Source organism: Lonchura striata, chromosome 3 (genome assembly GCF_050655825.1).
Source record: "Lonchura striata isolate lonStrDom1 chromosome 3, ASM5065582v1, whole genome shotgun sequence".
Classification (NCBI taxonomy): Eukaryota; Metazoa; Chordata; class Aves; order Passeriformes; family Estrildidae; genus Lonchura; species Lonchura striata.
In genome coordinates, this window is record NC_140705.1 from 114,435,110 (window position 1) to 114,454,782 (window position 19,673).

General features: G+C 42.0%; 1 protein-coding gene across 6 annotated transcripts in view; it reads right to left on the reverse strand.

The window, feature by feature from the left end:
• COMMD1 (copper metabolism domain containing 1) overlaps positions 1–19,673 on the reverse strand; it is a 64,217-nt gene that overhangs the window by 22,736 nt on the left and 21,808 nt on the right. For 3 of the 6 annotated variants that reach the window (XM_085577281.1, XM_085577283.1, XM_085577282.1), the window contains exon 3: positions 3,492–3,605. The exons of 2 other annotated variants lie outside the window; for them this stretch is intronic. In XM_085577281.1, coding sequence (XP_085433407.1) covers positions 3,492–3,605 — 114 coding nt within the window. Of the gene's footprint in view, positions 1–3,491; positions 3,606–5,510; positions 17,788–19,673 lie in introns of those variants that run through there. One more of the 6 variants, XM_085577284.1, reaches the window with a different exon arrangement.

The window sequence follows — 19,673 nt, forward strand, 5'->3', positions numbered from 1 at the left end:
TCCCCAAGGTACAGGATTACAAATATTCCCTCTGAAGCTTGTCATTAGGCATTCCAAATAAACTCCAGAGCAACCACGAACCTGAAGATATTTTAAGTAACAGATGACTATGAAAAATACAAAATTAATGCAGGAAAAGACCATGACCTTAACAAGGCTTTTCCTTAAACCATCCTTTCTGGAACAATCTGTTTTTCTCCTAAGCGTTTTTAAAAGTTAAATAAAAAGGTTTGTAAAACCTGATTAGTTTATTCATGCCAAATGTGTCACATAAACTTTTGTTATAGTTGTTTTTTCTAAGAAAAATTACAGAAGAAGCAGAGATGGCTTTAATTAAAACAATGTAAAAGGGACTGTAGGTGACTATTTACATATGGTTTAAGTACTTAGGGGAGGAGTGGGAAGACAAATATTGAACACTATCAGTTTCTCCCTCCTTTAGGACAAAGAGTACCCATTCTTACCTAATTCTAGGAACAAGCATTATCTGAAGAATTACCAATTATTTCTGAAGCAAAGCTTAGTCATCAACTAAGCATTAAATATCAGAGTATTTTTCTAAATATGCAGTGAATTCCAGATTCTTTGAACAACAGTAATAATTAAATATTTTTGTATTTTATACGATGCAGCACTAAAGTAACAAACCGTATTCTTAGAAATAGGCACTTTCATTTAGAATAAAACACAAATTCATTAAAATCTCCTCCTAGAAAATGAAGCTTAGCAGCTCAGGGATGGGTGATGGCCATCTCACAGGGGTAACTTGAGGAGATAGCAGTATGTGTCTGCCCAAGAAACTGGTGTCTTAAATCAAAGGACTGTCAGTACATAAGTAACTTTGCAAGGGAAAAGCAAACATGTAATTGCCAATAAAAGCCTTGCCTCACAATTGATGTGTATTGTCCAAAAAACAAAGTCCAAACCAATTAAGTTTATTTGAACAGTAGCTGATGTAAACTTTCCACCCTCAGCGGTGAACACAGCAAACATGCCTGGGGCCCTGAGGGGAGAGCGGTTGGGTTCACACTCTGAGCATGGCTTCAGGTCACAAAGTGTCCCTAAAGCTTTTCAGGTGACCTGGAAATGCCGTGGTTGAGGAACCACAAGGTATTCTGATGCCACCACAAGGCATCCTGACACCGGGACGTGTGGTGGGTGGCTACCACGACAGCTGCCAGAGCTCTGGTGCAACAGGATGGTGGGCAACGCCTTGGGAAAACAAGCCCTGTCTCTGGGAAAACATACCCTGCCCCAAAACCTTCTTCCAGAACCCACCTGTAAACAGTCAGGCATCAGCATCCTGATAGTTAATGTCCTCATCAGGTGCCAGCCCAGCCCAGCAGCCAAGCTGTGAGAGTCGAGTGCTGCCCTGCTGGGCAGGGACCCGGCCAGCAGCACTTCACCAGACAAACACGCCTTTCTTGGCAGATGTGGCTTTGCAGCCAGGCACTGCAACAAGGGCTGCAATTCAGTGCCCAGAGATCAACAGGAGATTGATCCTTCCCACAGGAACACGAAGAAATAAAGCGTAAGGCAAGCTAAGCTTGAGCCGTGGTTTCATGGAGAAAAGCCTGGAGGTGCTGAATCAAACTCTGATAACAAAGGAGATGATGCTGTGGTGCTTCCTCTCTGTGACTGTCTCCCCCACTACTCTGCCACCAGGCACTGAGCCAGCCAACAAGAAAGAAGCTGAATTTTGTAGGGAAACAGCTTCCCTGCTAGAATGAGGACAGGCTCCTCTGACCCCCAGCTGCCACAACATGAGGCAAAAGGGCTTCTCTGCCCTGCACTCCCTGCAAAACATCATTTTGCAGAGGGAATTCATAAATGGTTTAAACCTGGTGTGGAACTCATCTCATGCAGGAGCAAATGCTAGGATAAATTACAGTGTGTGCACAGGGGACAGAAGGCAGAATATCATGACAAAAATAGCCCTGCCTCCATCATTGTTTACTGTTTTTCTTTCATTTTCATTTCAAATACATTTTAAAGATAAATATAAAAGACTCTTCTTTTTTTTCTTTTCAGGTCAGACACAATGAACTTGTCCTGAAAGAATTTAACCTTGTTCTCCAGTAACACTACAAAAACAAAGTTTTTGTCATGCTGAGAAAAACAGAAACAAAACCATAACTTTAAAATCTGGCTGCTGTGGGCTGAGCTCTCCTGTTCCAAAGCCAAGCACTTTGCTCATCCTCACCAGGCTGCACCCAACAGCTACAGCTCAGCACTTCCACACTGTCTTCTGCTCTCTTTTTTTTGTCCACGTCAATACATGCAACATTATGATAACACAGACAGCTGATAACATCAAAATGTGAGGATTTGGGAAGTCTTTTTAAGCTGGTATCAGCCATAGTGCAGGATTTGGCCAGACAGCTCCTTCCACAGAAAGCCACACAATGAAATACAGAGCTTTCCCCTTAACCATGAACTATCTGATATATAATTTCAAAGATACATATTTATAAATTTTCTAAGAAGCAAAGACACACAACTCTTGCTGGTTTATAAGCACAACATATATTCCTGTAAAGGAATATTAAAAATATTACCAATAAAACCTTGACTGAAATTCCCCTCTTTTTGACCTATGTATTTCCTGGTACATTTTTTTCAGGCAGTTTCTGAATTCTGAGTATCAGCAGGGCTGCTCCTTGGCATGAAACTCCCTCACCCAAGGAGTGCACAGGATAAACAGGGAAAGCAGGCTAAGTTAAGCTAGAAGTTCAAGACACAGAGGTCAGGAGGCATTCCTGTGGATTTATCCCTGGTGGAAAAACTCCATAGATAGTGCTGGCTGCTTCCTGCTCAGACAGAAAGGAATTCATGTTGCCATTGTAGGTGATGCTTCAACATTGAGTAAATGGTTGGTTTTTAGAACACACTGACATTTTCCAAGAAGAAGATAAAAAACCCTAGGTTTAATTCTGTCTGTCTTCACAGCCATGCTGTCAAATCCAGTCCTTCCTGCTCCAAACACCACAGTCAGCAACTGGATACATAGCAGTTTACTAGTTTTGTAAGATAGAATGTCTAGGCAATTTTATTAACCCTATGATAAACCTTTTATACTGTAACAGGTATTCACTGCAAAAATATTGATATTATGTTAAATTTATTCCATTTATTCAATTTAATTATATTAAATTATTCCATATTGTTAAGATATAAAAATACACTTGTTAAAGACTAATAAAGGCCAAATAGCCTCAGGCAATAGAAAGAAAGAGAAAGGAAAGCAGAATTAAAGAGGTTTAATTGTTTTTGCAGAAGTGTTCACATCTTTGGTTCCAAGTCTACAAAACTACTCGGAGCCACTCAGAGATACTTCTGTGGGCAACAGATGATCAGTTGGTGAAGATTTTGTTTCATTTAGAGCATTAGAGAAACAAATTTCCTCTTTCTTAATCTATATAAAAGTATTTTTCCATTGTTTGTAATACAACTTTTATAAATGTGCAATCCTCACGAAAAATTGCACTCACCTTGAATTTCCTTCTTGTTTTAAAAACTGAGAAGTCAAAGTGTAAAAGACGCAGAGGGAACAGGACACCACTCCAGCTCTGGAGGGCAACAATCAGCAAACTCTCAGCTTTTACCTAAGGATAATGTTACAGGCACAGCTGTTACAATGTCACCGAGTTAACAGGAGACAAATACCTCACTAAAAATCCCTTTCACAGCAAACCCTTTCTCTTCGCCCCTTCTCACCTCTGGCCAAAAAAAGATCAAATAGTGTGACCTCCCAAAAGAGGCAGGAGAAGGCTGCCACCCAAAGCATGGGAGTGTGCTTTTGGAGGGATCAAGGGGCAGGACAGGAAAAGATGAACAGCCGTGCTCACCGAGGATGGGCAGCATGGGCACCACGAACAAACTTCCCTTTCTGCATCGCTTGAACTTGGTGGCTTTTGGAGGTGCTGGCTGAGCAACCGACAGGCTTTTACAAATATTTGTGCAATAAAGCACACTGAGGAGTATTCACCCCAAGCCCCGTTAGCTGCAGTGCTTAAGGCAGTCTTTGTCAGGCTGAATCTGCCCTCGGAATCGACCCCAGCCACTCCCTGGAGAAGCCTCTCCCTCCACTGACCACACAAGAAACCTACAGACACAAGACTCAACACACACCATTCACAAGCAATTCTGTCTGCCAAAAATTAGGTGGGGAATACATCTTCCCAGATGTCACCTTGTACTTCTTGGAGGCAGCCATCTGAATTTTGTGTTTTGTGCTGTTTGGTTTTCTTTGCTGTTTTTATTCTGACTGCCCATCAGGTCACATTAATTTTGTATCCTCCTAGGGAAAAGATCTCTTCCAAGGATACCTCTGACACCTTGGATACAAGCTCCAGGAAGCTGTTTCCATTATCAACAAACTTGAAGAAATAGCCAAAGGTGTGTATCAGGATCCATAGCACAGAGGGGAAAAACCACCCTGCTTGCAGATGGAGACGCTGTGGGTGCAGCCAAGCTGAAAAAGAATGAAGTTCTGCCATGTCTCAGGAGAGTAGCATCTGTCAGAAATTGCACTGATGTGCTGGCACTGAACTTGGGAAACAAATCCCCTGCCTCAGCTGCTGGCGGGAGGAGGAACAAGCTGGATGCTGAGTAATTCCACTCCTTTCACCATAATTCACATTTTCTGATATCATCCCAAGCCCCTGTGTAGCAGGGAAACAGGCAGCCCAGTGTATGGAGGCTACACTAGGGAGGGTGAGCATCACACAGAAAAGCTGGAATTCAAGTCCTCACGGAAGTAAATAAACCCCTGCAGTATTTCCAGAATTCCTGCTGTAGCAACACCTCTTTGAGGCTGCGATACTGCCCCATTTCAGCTACATCCTCAGTGAAACACAAGCCAGTAGTACAACAGTAATTCATCACCTCGAGCCTTATCTTGCTCTCTGGACACTTTTAAAAAAACAAGGCCAGCCTTAGAGACAGAGCTTTAGCTGAATGAACACAAACCCCCAGGGATTTGCCCAGGAAGCTTGACCTCAGGTAGGTGTTGCGGGAATCAGCCCCAGGAAGAGCCTGTGGCCTTCTTTTTGAAGTAGGAGATAAAAACCAAACTATTTTGAATCTCAGATCTTGAGATTAATAACTAATAATAATAATAATAACTAACTCTCAAAAATCAGAAGTGCCTTTTGTTAGATGCTGAAAATCAGCCTTTGTCAAGCCAACACAACAAGTTATTTAGGTATTCCAGAACCAGATTTTCTGTGTTTCGATATTTATATTTGTAAAAGTTCTCCCAGAAGAAAGCTCTCCCACTCAAAGATTTATTTCCAGCCCCTGCCCCAGTTTCCCAGTAAGTTAGTTTGTGGTGCTTCTGGCCACTTGACCCTTATGTGAGCCACGAATTAGGAGAAAAAAAGAAACAATTATAGCATGTTTATGGTTTAAGTTGTCATTAACTTGTTTGTTGGCTTTTTCAAACTTCACAGCCCCTTAACCAAAGGAGTGTCAGGTTGTATTCTGACTCTGTCCATGTTTTGGTTTGGTTTGGTTTTTTTTTTTTTTTTAATTATCGCATGGTTTTTGTTTGCTTGTTTGATTTTTTTCTTTTCCTAATAAATTGTATTTCTGACTTGGAGTCTCTCACTGGTTTTGCTTTTAAACAATAACACCTTAAGTTCTGTGTGCATTGCATTTTCCACATGTTAGCAAATCATTTCAAGCTCAGAACAAGACTGGTAAGAATGGCTTCCTGAACACGTCAAAGGCCAGGGAAGTTAGGAGAATATTGTTTTGTATTTCTACTTTCAGAGAGTTTCTTACCAGTGTTCATTTGAAACCCATGTCCAGAAGCAGAGCTCCATTTGTGTTTCAGTGATCAGTACTTTTACACAGGCAGATTCCCAATCAGAAGCTGCTCTTGTGCAGCTACAGCAGCACAAAGGAGTAAGGTGCTGACAAGCACTAAGCAAATAATTAAAAAATAGTTTCTTCTCAGGTAAATAGCATTGACATTGTAGTGGGGATTAGATATACCTCTTGTTTCAGCATCTTGGAATCAAAGCAATAAAAAACACCTTACAAAAATTATTTGACAAGTACATGCAGGCAGTGTGACAGTGTTTAAGATCACCATGGTACCTGACTGCAATGCTGTTCAATGATGACAGTGACAGCAAGCCAGAAATCTGGAGGTTTTTCAAACAAGACAAACTCCAAGGCTCCCTTTGAGATTCTGATTTCCTTGCATGGCAAAAGAAAGAGCAGGAAAGCACACCAAAAAAAAGATGTGATGATGATGATGATTGTGTTGAGTCCCTGTGGACTGAAACAATTCCAGGGTGATGCAGCTTACATTAATAAGCAATTCAGAGATTTAAAAGCAGCACGTACTAACTCCCTTCCCCTTAAAACATTTCCTTAATATAGGAACTATTAGAAATTAAATGCTAGAGGAGAAGCAATATCTTTGAAGATACACAAATTAAGTACAAAAAAAAGCATCTTTGTAAGGTCAGGATTGGGCCCATCCTCCATAAGCATCACATATGGGATTAACCCATAGAATCACAGAATGGATTAGGTTGGGAAAGACCTCTGGAAAGATCATTGAGTCCAACCCATGACCCAACACCGTGGTGTCAGTCAGACCATGGCACCGAGTGCCATCTCCAGTCTTTCCTGAAACACCTCCAGGGATGGTGACTCCACCACCTCCCTGGGCAGCCCATTCCAAGGCTCAATCGTCTTTCTGTGAAGAAATTCCTTCTACAATTTCCAGAAAATACCTCAGGAATAAGCCAGCAGCTCCTCCCTAATTTAGTTCCATCAACAAGCTTCCTTAGTATCCCTTCAAGACCTGTGTGTTTACAGAGATGCTGAGGGACTCCAGGCCTGAGTGACAGGTTGCCAGCCTGATGTCACCCCGTGCAGTGTAACCCACTGAAATAACCAGATCTCTATCCTTGCAAAAATCTCATAAGAAACATGCTCTGGGTATCTCCAGGGCCTCCTCCACCCTGGAGATTTCTCTCCTTGCCAGTAATTGATAATTTGCTCCTGGCACACCCACACACAGCAAGTTGGCAGGCGTGCAGCCTTGTGAGTTTGAACACAAGTTTCCAAAAAAAGTCCATGGGCACGTATGTTTCTGAGGGGGTGAGCTACATGAGTACCTAACACATTGCAGTGACTCAAACGGGAAAATAAGATAAGAAGGAAGAGGGGAAAAAGTGAAGAGCAGAAAAAGCCAAAACAGCTTGTTTTAGCCAGCTGTTTGTGCCAATGGAAGGCTGCACATGAAACCAAATACACTGAGAATTTATTAGGGGCATGAGATGTGCCATTAGCTTTGTAAAGTGTGAGATTTTCAGCCCATGAGCACAACACAGAACTTACAGTGGCAACTGTAAGATGCAACTTCTTCAGTGGTGTAACATACCTGTGATCATAAAACATTTTTTTTTTTATGTTTAGGTTCTTATGCTATTACTTTAATACTCAAAAGTTCCCTGGTAGGACATGAAAATCTCCTGCTTAACCAGAAATCCAGATTGTACAGCTAAAGCACTTTGCTTCCACAGAAAAGAGCCCACAACTTTTTCTCAACATCTGACTCATTGTTTTTCACCTTATTTGTCGCTAATTAGTACCAGCCAAGCCTAAAGACTAAACATAAAACATAAGCCTGAGAGATAAAGGTTTGCTTGTACAGAGGAGTGTGAAACCATGGACAAAAAACATCTTTATAATTTCAAGTGTAAGAGATCTCCACGTTCTCGTTTTCAGCACAAGAAGTCATGTTCCATCCGCTCTGGTGACCCAATCCCAGCCTTCATCAAAAATACCATTGAGCGTCAAAAGGATGGTGGCCTTTGCATTAACAATGCTCATACTGTGAAGCATGTTTACCACCAAGAAGAGGAAAAGAAAAAAAAATACTTATTTCCATGAGCAATGGACCCATTTGTTCACATTTGGTTCTCAAAATCTATTTTCAAGTAAGGCCAACTCACAATAAAGGTCTAAGGAGGGAGATTAGTGCAGGCTACAAGCAGATGACAGATGAGGTAAGGGGGGGAGAGGGGAAGGGATAATGACCCTTTCGTTTGCTGATGCTCAGTGAGGCATCTGAAGAGTTCATCCAGCCCGTGCACAATCGATTCTCTCTGTAAATCCATCAAAGCCCTTGACAGCATCCTGCTTGATGCTGGATTGCCACATGATTCACTGCTCCAAAGGGGAAAAACCACCCGAAGGAAGGAGCAGTGTCCTCATGCACCCCGCAGGCTCACGTCCTGTCTCCAGCAGGAGGTTCCACTGCTCCAGACTGACGGACAGCTCTTACTGACAGTGGTGAGCACCGACTTCATTGCAGCTACAGCTCCCTTTAATGGAAATGCTGCTTATTTCCAGGCAGCCCTCTGCCCAATTCTAATCAAGTCTCCAGGGTAATAAGCCTTGTTTGGGTTCACGTGCACCTCAGCTAGCAAAGCCAGTTCTTAGCATAATCATCGCTAGGAACAAAATTTTACAGCTTAGCTACACAAATGTACCACATAAAGCTCATTACTTCAAATGTAGGAGAAGATGCAGGTGCCAAGTAATTCTTCTGTATTCCACCCTTGTTTTTAAAGCTCTGTTCACTAAATCCACAGAATTTTAGACAAGGAGTTTCACTAAAAATTTCAAATGAAGACTGCTTTAAAAAAAACCCCAACACCAAACCACACATACCATAGGAATACAATCTATTCACAGCTTCCCAGGAAAATCAGCTGTGCTGCAGAGCAAGAACCACACACTGTTTCCATAACACAGCACTGGGGCTCAGCAGGATGATGTAAAACAACAACACAGGGAGGCACCCTGCAAACCTAAACCTTCCCCAGGACAGCCTCTGTGCCTTCATGTGCCCATGGACAGCTTTAACCTGAGACACTTTGTGTTCCTTTGCTGTGTTGCACAACTCCAATAAAGGAAAAAAAGCCAGTAGCTGCTATACAAAACAAACGACCAAGTTCGGGAGTGAGGAGGAAGCCAAGGGAACAAGAAGATGGAGGACAGAGGTAGAACAGCAGCCTGAGGGGCAGAAGGGAAAAGAGGAGAGGCAGAAATGAAAGTAGAACCAGCAGAAAAAGACAGGAGGGAAAAGAGAGGCAGAAGAAATGAAAGTAGAATCAGCAGGGAAAGGTAGGAGGGAAAAGAGGAGAGGCAGAAGAAATGAAAGCAGCAGCAGCAGAGAAAAACAGGAGGGAAAAGAGAGTCAGAAGAAATGAAAGCAGAAGCAGCAGGGAAAGACAGGAGGGAAAAGAGAGGCAGAAGAAATGAAAGCAGAACCAGCAGAGGAAGAGAAGAGAAGTGGGGCTCAGAGCAGGCAGGCAGGCAGTGCTGCTGCTGAGGGGTGACACCTGCAGCTCAGGACCTGCTGGACTCCAAGCCCACTGCATGATTGCTTTCTCCTTTAGCAAAGCCTGAGAGTGACTGACCTCAGTGATCAGAGTGCATGCAGTATAAGTATATTACTACATTTTACTAGGTGCAAAATGTTATTGCTTCACACTTGAGAATTTGGAAAAAACAAGATGTTCAGAGCAGGACAGAGGATGAATACCTGGAACTGGCATGGAGCACAGTTCTCTTGGGAAACCACTTCAGATAAAAGGCAGCATTTGATGTAGGTTCTAACAACGGGGAAAGGAAAGAGAAACACTAAAAGCCATTTCCCAGATTTTGGATGGGCAGGATATTAATAATCTGCTCCAATATACCTCCATTTCAGATCTTCTCTGGCTGAAAAAAAATCCCACAAATATTTTCTCCAGTGGCTTACATATATCATGAATGTTCTGCCATTATAATGCATGGAACTATTAAATAAACTCCTTTGCCCACAGGTAAATATTCTTGTGTGCATACAGGAGGCTCAAACCAACATTTGTCCAGGTGATAAGTCACTGTGTGTTCCATGTTTTTTCCAGGCTTAGCCAGAGGTGCCTGGGGACTGGTTTGCAGGACTAATGTCCATCAGTGCTGTGGCTGCACTGTCTGAGATGTACCCTGGCAATACCACAAAGGCTCTACACTCTGGGAACTCGGGTTGAGGGTTTTTCACACCAGCCACCAGAATTAATGGAAATCCTTGTATTTATGTTCTCTGCCTTCAGACTGTATCTGAAATGGAAATTAAAATACCATCATAACTGATTATAAGTATTCATTTATGAGATTTTTATGGCAGTAAGAGGGGTTGCGTAGGAGCCTCCACAATAATAAATACTATTGAAATAAACTACAATGAAATTAATAATTTTGTATTCAAAGCACAGCAAAAACAAACATTAAACAAAGAGAGAATGAATGAAGACGACAAATTACTTAGCAGCACCCTTTCAACAAACCTCTTATTATTCTGGGCAGTGAATGAAACAGAGTCAGTGTGGGAGAGAAAACAAACACACAACCAGAGCCAAGCAAAGGGCACAGGAGAAAGGAGGGCGCGGAGGAGCCGCGCTCAGGCAGGGAATGCTGCCAGATGGGGAAGGCACTGAGGCAGCAGAGGCCTGATGACAACTCCCTGTCCTCAGGAGAAAGCCCTGCCCTCTGACAGGACAGGGGCTGTTGGACACTGCTGTCACTTCCTAGGATGGGACATGTGAGCCAGGCTGACCCGAGCACAACAAGTATTTGAAGTCAGTGTAAATTCCTGCTGGCAGCAAATCTTATTCCCTGTTTGCATTGGTCATCCTCAGCCCTCTGGCCAGGAGCTCTGTGTGCTGCCCTGAGGGAAAGGCAAGAGCTGAAAACTCTCCTGGGAGCCAGAAGAGCTCCCGGAGAGCTCTACACGGTGTCATGCAAACACACCAAAAGGGGCAGAGGGAAGGACCTGGTTTGGAGCACAGTATCTCAGTTCTCACAGCCCCTTCCAGAAAGCAATGCCAGAGAACAGCAACTTCCAAACCTCTTTGAAAGAAAGTACTTGCCTGCTCAGAGCAGAAGTCACTGGTTTAGGATAAAATGCAAAGATTTGCTGAACACAGTTTTCTGACCAGGTAGCTGCTGCCCAAGGATCTTGGCAAGCCAACATCTTTCAGACAACCCAAAGGCCACTGGGATGTTACAGCACCACCCATGCCCCTCAAACTAAGTTCTCCTCCAGCAGCTCTGGAGAACAGTCCCCTTCAGAGGTAAGCAAGTCCTGTTGATCTTGTTCTGGAAGAACAAGCCTCTTCTTTTCTTCACTGTCTCCTTCCCCAGAGAGCAGCTTCAAGGTCTTCAAACCAATCCATTTGTCCCTCACCTTCCAAACCCTTGCTCTCAGCTGCAGGTATTGTCTTTCTTCTTCCTTAGCATCCACCCAGCTTGACTTGGTGTGCTTGCAGAGGAAAATGTCAGGAAACAAAGTGGTCCAGTCACACCTCATATCCAGACCATGACAGACCTCAGTGCTCCTGGATCACAGCTCATCCACGCTGTTCATTGTCATGCAAAGCATTTGGTGTGCTCAAACCTGCAAGTACTTCTGCTCAGTGAACTCAGTGCTTGTCCAATATGACTTTAAAAAAGAAACTCACATTTATAATTTCATTTATAACTTGCATTAATTTTTGGCCCAAGAGTTTTGATTTAATGCAAATACAGGTCTCTCACCCAGCAGCTTGCACTTCTTTGGCTGACAGTTTAATGACCTTCACTCAACTACACTTCCCACAGTGTAATGGGAGGTGCTGCATTTCTTTTTTGCTTTTGCTTCCTAAAAAATGAAGGCTAATGCAGTTTGCCTCCACTGCCCTGAGCTGAACAAAGTGACGAGGTTTTGTCCATACCACTCATTTGAGAGGAGCTGTCAAGCTACATTAACCACTAGGCAGTTCAGACAGAGGTTGGAATCTATCTCACCGAACCTTAGGCTCCTAGAGCTGACCTAGTAATGCTTGCTTTCCTTTGCAGTCCATATTCTTTGAGGGAATAGTCCAAGGCAGAGCAGATTTATCATTCCCTCAAGTAGCCTGGCTTTCTCTATCTCCTCTCTGATGAGCTCTGGGTGCCCACCAGGATGTAGACATGGCTCATTGCTCAGTTCAGCCTTCAGTGAGAAGGAGCACGTGAATCCACACCTCTCTTTCACCACCTTCTCACAGCAGTAGCTATCACAAAAGCCAATTCTGTCAAGTGGCAAGTCTCTTTGTATAATCAAGACATGTGTAGGCAGGAACAGGTTCCAGTCTAATAAAATTTGATCAGACTTGAGCTTTCTCCCAGAGCGTTGTACTTCATAGCTGTCTTGGAGCATGATGGTGATATTTACTGGGAAACATAAGAGTTCCCTTTCTGTAAAAGCAGGCGGTTTACAATTAGCTGCAGACAACTCAAACGACTGCTTAGAGCAGAAATGTAATTTTCTGAAAGGGGTTATTGGTCCTGACCATGATGCAGTGCACTCCTGATCTGTCACACCTCATTACCTCAGACCAAGGAGTCAGGCCAGTGTGACTGGCTCTAACTGGATACCTTAGAGACTCCTCAGTGCTAAGTCCTTTTAAGATGCTGCCTTCCAGGCTGAAGTCTTCAAAAAAAACCAATTATCAAACTCATTTTCTCAAGTCCTGTGGCGTATTTACGGGTTAAATGGAATGAAATTCTTTAATAGTCCTTAAAGCACAACTTCACTTTTGAGGGTAATTCAACAGAAATGGAATCAATTGACTGAAAAGTTTATTGCCTGTAAGCATTCAAATATCACTTCAGGGGCTTAAAAAAAAATCCTGATATTATAGCAGCTTTGCGTGTTCAACCAAGATTCAGAAGCTGTCTAATTCTAATTCCAGTAGTAATTTGTATCTCATTTACTTAGGCCACTGCAAATTAAATACAGGGCAAGCACATCCCTGATTTGCCTTGGTGGAGCTTGGCCATATTTGAACATGAGGAAACTTTTCTCTTTTTATCTTCTATCTGCCTGCCTAACTCCACTTAATGCAGTCTGGGAACTCAAATTACACAAATACCACAATCCTCACTAGGTCTCCACTGATGCAACTTATTACAATTCAATCATTAGGAATGTGACAATGTGTACAAGGAACACTGATTCCCAGCATAGAGGTCCTTTGGTTGTGCATCGTCAGGGTAAAAAGCACCACAAAGTTACTTCTGTACATAAAACAAGAGGTTTTGTACTCTCCTTGTGATTTAAAAGGGGAAAACAACCCCTGAAAAATTGGTATCAAGTGCGGCTACTTCTAAAATTGGGACTGCATTTCAAGCATTTATTAACTAAATTAGGCATATGCAATTTAAATTATGCTTTCCTTGTCATATTAACATATTAATGAATCTACATCAGTGAGTTGAACTAAAAATATATTCATGATTTACATGTCTGATTATCTCTGTGGAGTTTTGCAACCAATAATTTGAAAGGAGGACAGGAAAAAAAAACCCCTTGTGTCAAGGTCTATGCAAAATTACAGCTGCAAGAGGTTTCTTAATCAAAGGATTGTCTTGTATCTTTTGTAAGTTAGAATCTCTTTTTAAATGAAGAGGATTTTCTCCAGGAATTATGTTCAAAGTAGTCATTTCCTTAAGCAGTATACAGGACAATGATATGTTAACCAAAAGCACTTGCCAGTGATATCCTCCCGACCATCTCCTTTCAGAGAAAAGCAGAGAAACTTATGCTTCACCCCACTGCCTCTGTAAGTATTTTCAAAACAAGCAAAAAGAAAAAAAAATTGAACCAGATGCATGCAAGGAAACAGAGAAAGCTATTTTGAGGATGAAATTGTCAACACCAACCAGCTTCTTGTAACCACTGAATGAAAAAAACCCCTGAACAATAAATGAGTTTATTTGTTAAAGCTGTGAGTAAGTCAGGACTGTTGCTGCTCCCAGACTTACAGGATCACTTCAGGCAACTCAGCCAAGCTGTGGCTCAGCTCACCACGTTTCCCACTAACACTAGACAAAATAAGCAGGCAAGGAATAGGACCAGTACTTCAATCATGTGTGTCATTACTGCTGTCACAAGTCCACGCAGCTGAGAAACTTTCTAGAAACAAAGAATATCAATGCGGTTAAAGTCTCGAGATTCCCCCGCTCCTGCAATCTGTGCAGATTGCCACCTCCACATCCCCTTTTAGATCATCTCCATATCAGATACCTTTGCCACCCTTCTCCATATGAACTCCACAATACAAAACTCATCCAACAGCCGTGTCTCTCATTTTCTATTCCTCCTCCATTCTTGGAAGAAAAACTGGCACTTAAGAGAAGTTATCCTCAGCATTCAAGGAGAGCTGCTTCATTTCTGTTCAAGAGATCACTAGCTAGAATTTAAAATGATACTCTTTCAACATGCATGCTTAAATGAGCATTTTTTTCAAGGCAAGACAGAGCTCTCAATTTCTTTTGCTCAATTTTGCCCTCAACCTGTCCCTTCAACAAATTGGTCCACACTAAAGATAATGTGGGTGGAAAAAAAATAGAAGGGTGGGGAGGGAACAAAAAAAATTCATCTGGATTCACTCAGGCACTTTCAGCTCTATGAACACGTCACTGCTGGGACAGCACAAGGCTGAGGACAAGCAGCAAAGGGCAGCAACTTTTCAAACTCACCTTGCAGCAAGGAAAAGACCTGACACCAAAACCACCCTCTCAAAGCCACGTGTGATCTCCTGTGGCAGTTCCATTTACTGCCTTTCTTTCAGTCTATACTTTGACAAGATGAAGCCAGCATACCAAGGATCTGACAAATCCATTTAATATAGAGGTAAGTGAAGCTGCAAAAAAAGGGCTTTGTTTCCTCCAGTCTTCATTCACTCCCTTGGGAAGGGGCACCAGCCTCTCCCAAAACTCCTCTGCTGGCCTCTAGAAGTCCCCAGGCAGCACTGCTAGTGGATGGAACAGCAACTGCAGGAGTGAGAGCCTGCTTTTATCCAAACAGGGCACCAGGATTCCAAGTGTTTCACATGCTGATTAACTGCATTTACCTGCTGGGACTCACAGCACCTCAGAATTAACACCCAGATACCAACTGCCAAGGACAGCTTTGCACACCAGCAGATGCCAGCCAGCTACCTGTGGAATCACTCTTTCAGAGGTTTTGGAAACAGAATGATAAGAGGAAAAGGAGAAAAAAAAAGTTTATCTTTTTTAATTTTGAACTAGGATGAGTAGAAGCTCTAGAGGGATGGAAAGCCCCTAGTTTGCAGAAACTAGAATGGAAATATCTGCTCTATGGAAAGATAACACTGAGAATCAGCCATGAACTGAAGGGATTTTGCTTTGCCACTGTGTTGTTTCTTCTGTTGCATCAATTCTTGCATGGCAAAAACTGGAGTCCATCTTTTATGAAAAGTCTACTAATATATATAGATACACTCATATATTCAAGATAGAATAAAGAGAATCCAAAGGATTAAGCAGCAAAGAGTGTCATGCTCTACAAGTGCTTCTCCTCAGTTATGTGCTACCTTTCTCCTTTTGTATCTTCCAATACTTTCTCCTGCAGTAGCTCTTCCTAATGAAAAGAAATTAAGAACCTGGTGGTTCTTACTTGCACCCTGAATGCCAATGCTCACAGATCATGACAAACCAGAAAGGATCTCCAAAACACTTCTCAGCAGCAACATGGCACAGTGGCAAGAGGGGCAAGGCTGGCCAACTGGCAAAACAATTTAAAATGTATTTGGCCAGGCTAGGCCTGTAAAAACAAGATGCTTTGTTAACTAGTGCAGTGGGCATTTATGTTCATCACCAACTTCTTTTTTCCCTGAGTTTCCTAAGAACAAATTACTTGCTAATGTTGATATCCAAGTCCTTTGAAGAACACAGATGGACACCACCACCAGAGCTAAGATGCAAAGAGGCTTTGATTTGCTCTACACAGACTCTCCAGCAAAGAGATTTCCCCTTTTTAAAATGTTTTTCAAGAATCATGCCAAACTTTTGACTTCTGTTAAAAAGATGCTAGTGGAGATGACAATTTTTGCTCCTTCAACTACAGTTCACCTCAATTATAGACTGGCTTTGCTGCAAGGTCATGCAGCCAAATGGTGCCAGTGTGCATGTGGCATTCTGTGCAAATGCAGTGCTTTAATTTGCACGTTTGCAGACACTCTCCACACAGCCCCAGTCCATGGTGGTGGGGAATTGCACAGGCACCGTGATTATTTACACAACAGCAGTGCAAGTGTCACACAGAAACTGCTCTGCCAAGCTGCCTCAAACAGAACAATTCCTTTGGTGATGGGGGAGATGCAATTTAGGGTCTCTGACTTTGTAGAGCCAGCTCCAAGAAAAGGTATGTGGTGAAACACTTTCGCTGTGTCAACAGCCAGGTCTGTTGACTCAGCTGCCCCTATCCCAGCCTTGTTGCAATCTGTTTCTCAAGGCTGCACGAGATACTCTGGAGGACATTTCATCAAAGCTATCCCATATTTTATTGCTCTGCGTGAATGCCAGATTGATGCAAAAGAACGTAAAATATTTGCTGATATCACTGATATTATATATAACAGTTTGCAAGTCCTCTGTCATAATGTGCAAGACCTAAGAAGGTAAAAATTTCAAGGGTCCAGGACAGAACCTGAATTTAGGCAGATGAAAGGCAGTAAATAGGCATCACTGCTGGCTTCATAACAGCTCACCTTCAATTAATGCAGAATTTCCCCTGTAATACCCTGAGCTCAGCTACAATCAAAAATACTTATATCCTAGTTAACTTACTCTATTTAATTACGTCAGCAAACTAAGGACAGGGAATATATGAGTATGTGTGCACTTGCACACATACTCATAAATAAACCAGCATTGAAACTGTCAGCACTCCCAAGTACAGAATATCCTTGCTTTGTATAGGATGCATACGAGGGAAAAAGTACTGTCAAATAAACCCAGTGGAAAAGTGACAGTTTGAGTCAGACACTTATTTAATATCTCTATTTAATGCTCTTATCTCCTTAACGTACTTATTATTCTTCCACATCCCAAGAACCACAAATGACAAAATTCTCTCCTTTTTCCCCAAGTTTCTCTCCACTCCAAGAAGGTGACAAAAATTGACCTGTCAAAGCAAAGGACTACAGAGAGTGCCATGCAGAGGATTAAGTAAATAAGTGAGCTAAGTCAGTCAAGTGTGTTAGCTTCCTCTCTGTGGAGTGACCCGCTGCCCTCTCAATTTTTTATTTGCTTTTGCACTGTACTGCCCTTATGTAACTGTTCCCTCCAGCTCATAAATTTCCAAGGTGAACAAAAGCTCAAATGATTACATTCAGCTTGCCCACAAAGGTGATTTTTTTCCCCAACTGACTTCTACTTACCAGATTCCCTCATTTTAATCACATAAAAATATTAAGCCCATTGGGGTTAAGTTGATTAATTTGGCTTCTAAATGCCTGTGCTTCCCCATTTTCCATGGGAACATCGTTTCTGATGATGTTAATAGCTACAAAGACTAAGATAGATTATGGCTGGAAAGGAAAAATGGTTTGGTGGTTGCTTTTCCTTCCTCTCTGCAGGCCTGGCTGGAGTTATTTTGGTTTGGGTACCTGGAGCTGCTTTTCATCTCCCCACACGTTGCTTTGCCCACACGGATATCCTACAAAAAGCAATCTGCCTTTTCAAACAGCTCCTACATGAAAAAGACTGGAGATCCATTATCTGGGGCTATTTTCAGCCATACCTCTGAAGCAGCCTGAGCTGGAGTCACACAGAGGCAAAAGCAGGCACAGCTATAATCCTTCCTCCCCATAGCATGAGTGTACTCCTGATGGACTCTTGGTCTGACCTCCCTGCAGCAGCAACAGCCATGGCTGGGGATAACTGTAGCTGACAACAGCCAAGGGAAAAATGGCTCAGAAAAATGCACAAAACACCACCACAGCAGCATTCAGTCTGTACTCCCAGCAAGGGAATGAGTTTTTATAGAAGATTACACTGTGAAAACGTGCTCATATGTGAATGCTATAAATAAATATAATTTGTTTATAGCACAGATTATAGAAATTTCAGACTAGATTTGTGTAGCATGGACATAATTAACAAGTCAGAAAAAAAATTAATCTCCCAGAAGTTTACTTTGAGACCTACTTTACTCCTTCTCAAAACATTAATTAAACCTTTATAATCATTGCAACTAAAACCTGATGAAATGTCAAGCTCCAGACCTTCAAAATACTGGTAGCCTGTTATCTCCAACATACAGCACATGGCAATTGTCTAGAATCCTTATAAACTCTTTCCACACATGAATTAACAGAATTATTCCCTGAATTATTATTATTGGTAGTATTATTTTCTCAGAATTACCAGGGTTCTGGACCCAGCCACCAGCAGACAGTAGGTAAACTGCCAGCTGACAGTTCCTACTTTTTCAGCATCAAGGATGCTGTTGCATTGGCAAAGGTGCACTTCACTCAGAAAGTCCTTTTATCAGAAAGTATTTTATCTCACTGGGGAGAGTTTAAAGTGACAATCAAAATATAATCGTAAGTAATGAATATCAGACTTTCACTGAAAAGGCTGTTACTAATGCCTACCAGTTCTTTAAAGAAAAACACTTGTTTTTTGTGAAGATACATATCCCTGGTGATTTCAGACCAGAGAAATATATGGAGTGAAAGCCTGCTTTCATTTGCCCTTAACTTTGAAAGAAATGATCCTAATTTCTTACCTTGTATTTAGCTTCTGGTATTTGCTATATTGTGGTATTTACTTACTGTATATCATTAACTGTGATGACCCCTCTGTCAGATAGAGGCTTTTAGAAAAGGAAAGAGAAGAGATACAATATTTTGTGAAAAAAACCCTTTAATCCATAATCATGATGTGATTATCTCAGGTCTTTCTGGGAAGAATGCTGCAGAATCCCAGCTTCATGTTAAACCAGGGCAGAACATACTCCTTGATCATAAAACCTGCTTTAAGAACCAACAAAGCTCCAATAGAAGTGATATTACATGAATTACTGGTATCTTAAACACTGAAAATAAATGTATGTGGAAATACCCATTCTATAAATAAGTTAAAAAAAGAAACAAATTCTAAGTTAATCTGTAATATCTGATCAGTCTCAGACATTAAATTGCAAAATATATAATGCTATATATTTATAAAAAGAAAGTAAAACTTATTGGCAAATCAGCCCACAGGAAGAGCAGAACCCCAGGGGAGAGGCAGATTTCATGAGGAAAATAACACAGCAAAGTCCAGAAAACAAGTTGAAATATAATCTCAGTGCCAAGCCACGGTGCAAAAGCAATGCATTAATTTTCTGTCAGGGGCAAGGTCAGGTATAAATCTGGGACTGAAATGTGCAGGTAAGCCAACACTGCACAGCAGTGGCTGCCCACCACGTGGAGCAGTGCTGGTGCAGAGGGGCAGGAAGGGCATGAGGAGGATGCTCCAGCTCACTCTCCCATCCCTCTGGGCAGATTCACGTCTGGCTGAAACTTCATGCCAAAAGAGCTTTACAGACACGCTCAGAGAGGGAGAACAAGATAAAAAAGGACATAAAGAAGGGGACAGGTAGCTACAGATGTTTTAAGAGAAAGCCAGCAAGGTAGATAAAAAACCCAAGAGGATAAAACCATTGTGCCAAAGAAAAGATGAGCTGTTCAAATGGAAAAAATGAACCAGGAGCAATGAGCACTAAATATCACAAGATGAAGGCAAATGCAGGCTAAAGTGCAACTGCTTTACCATTTTAT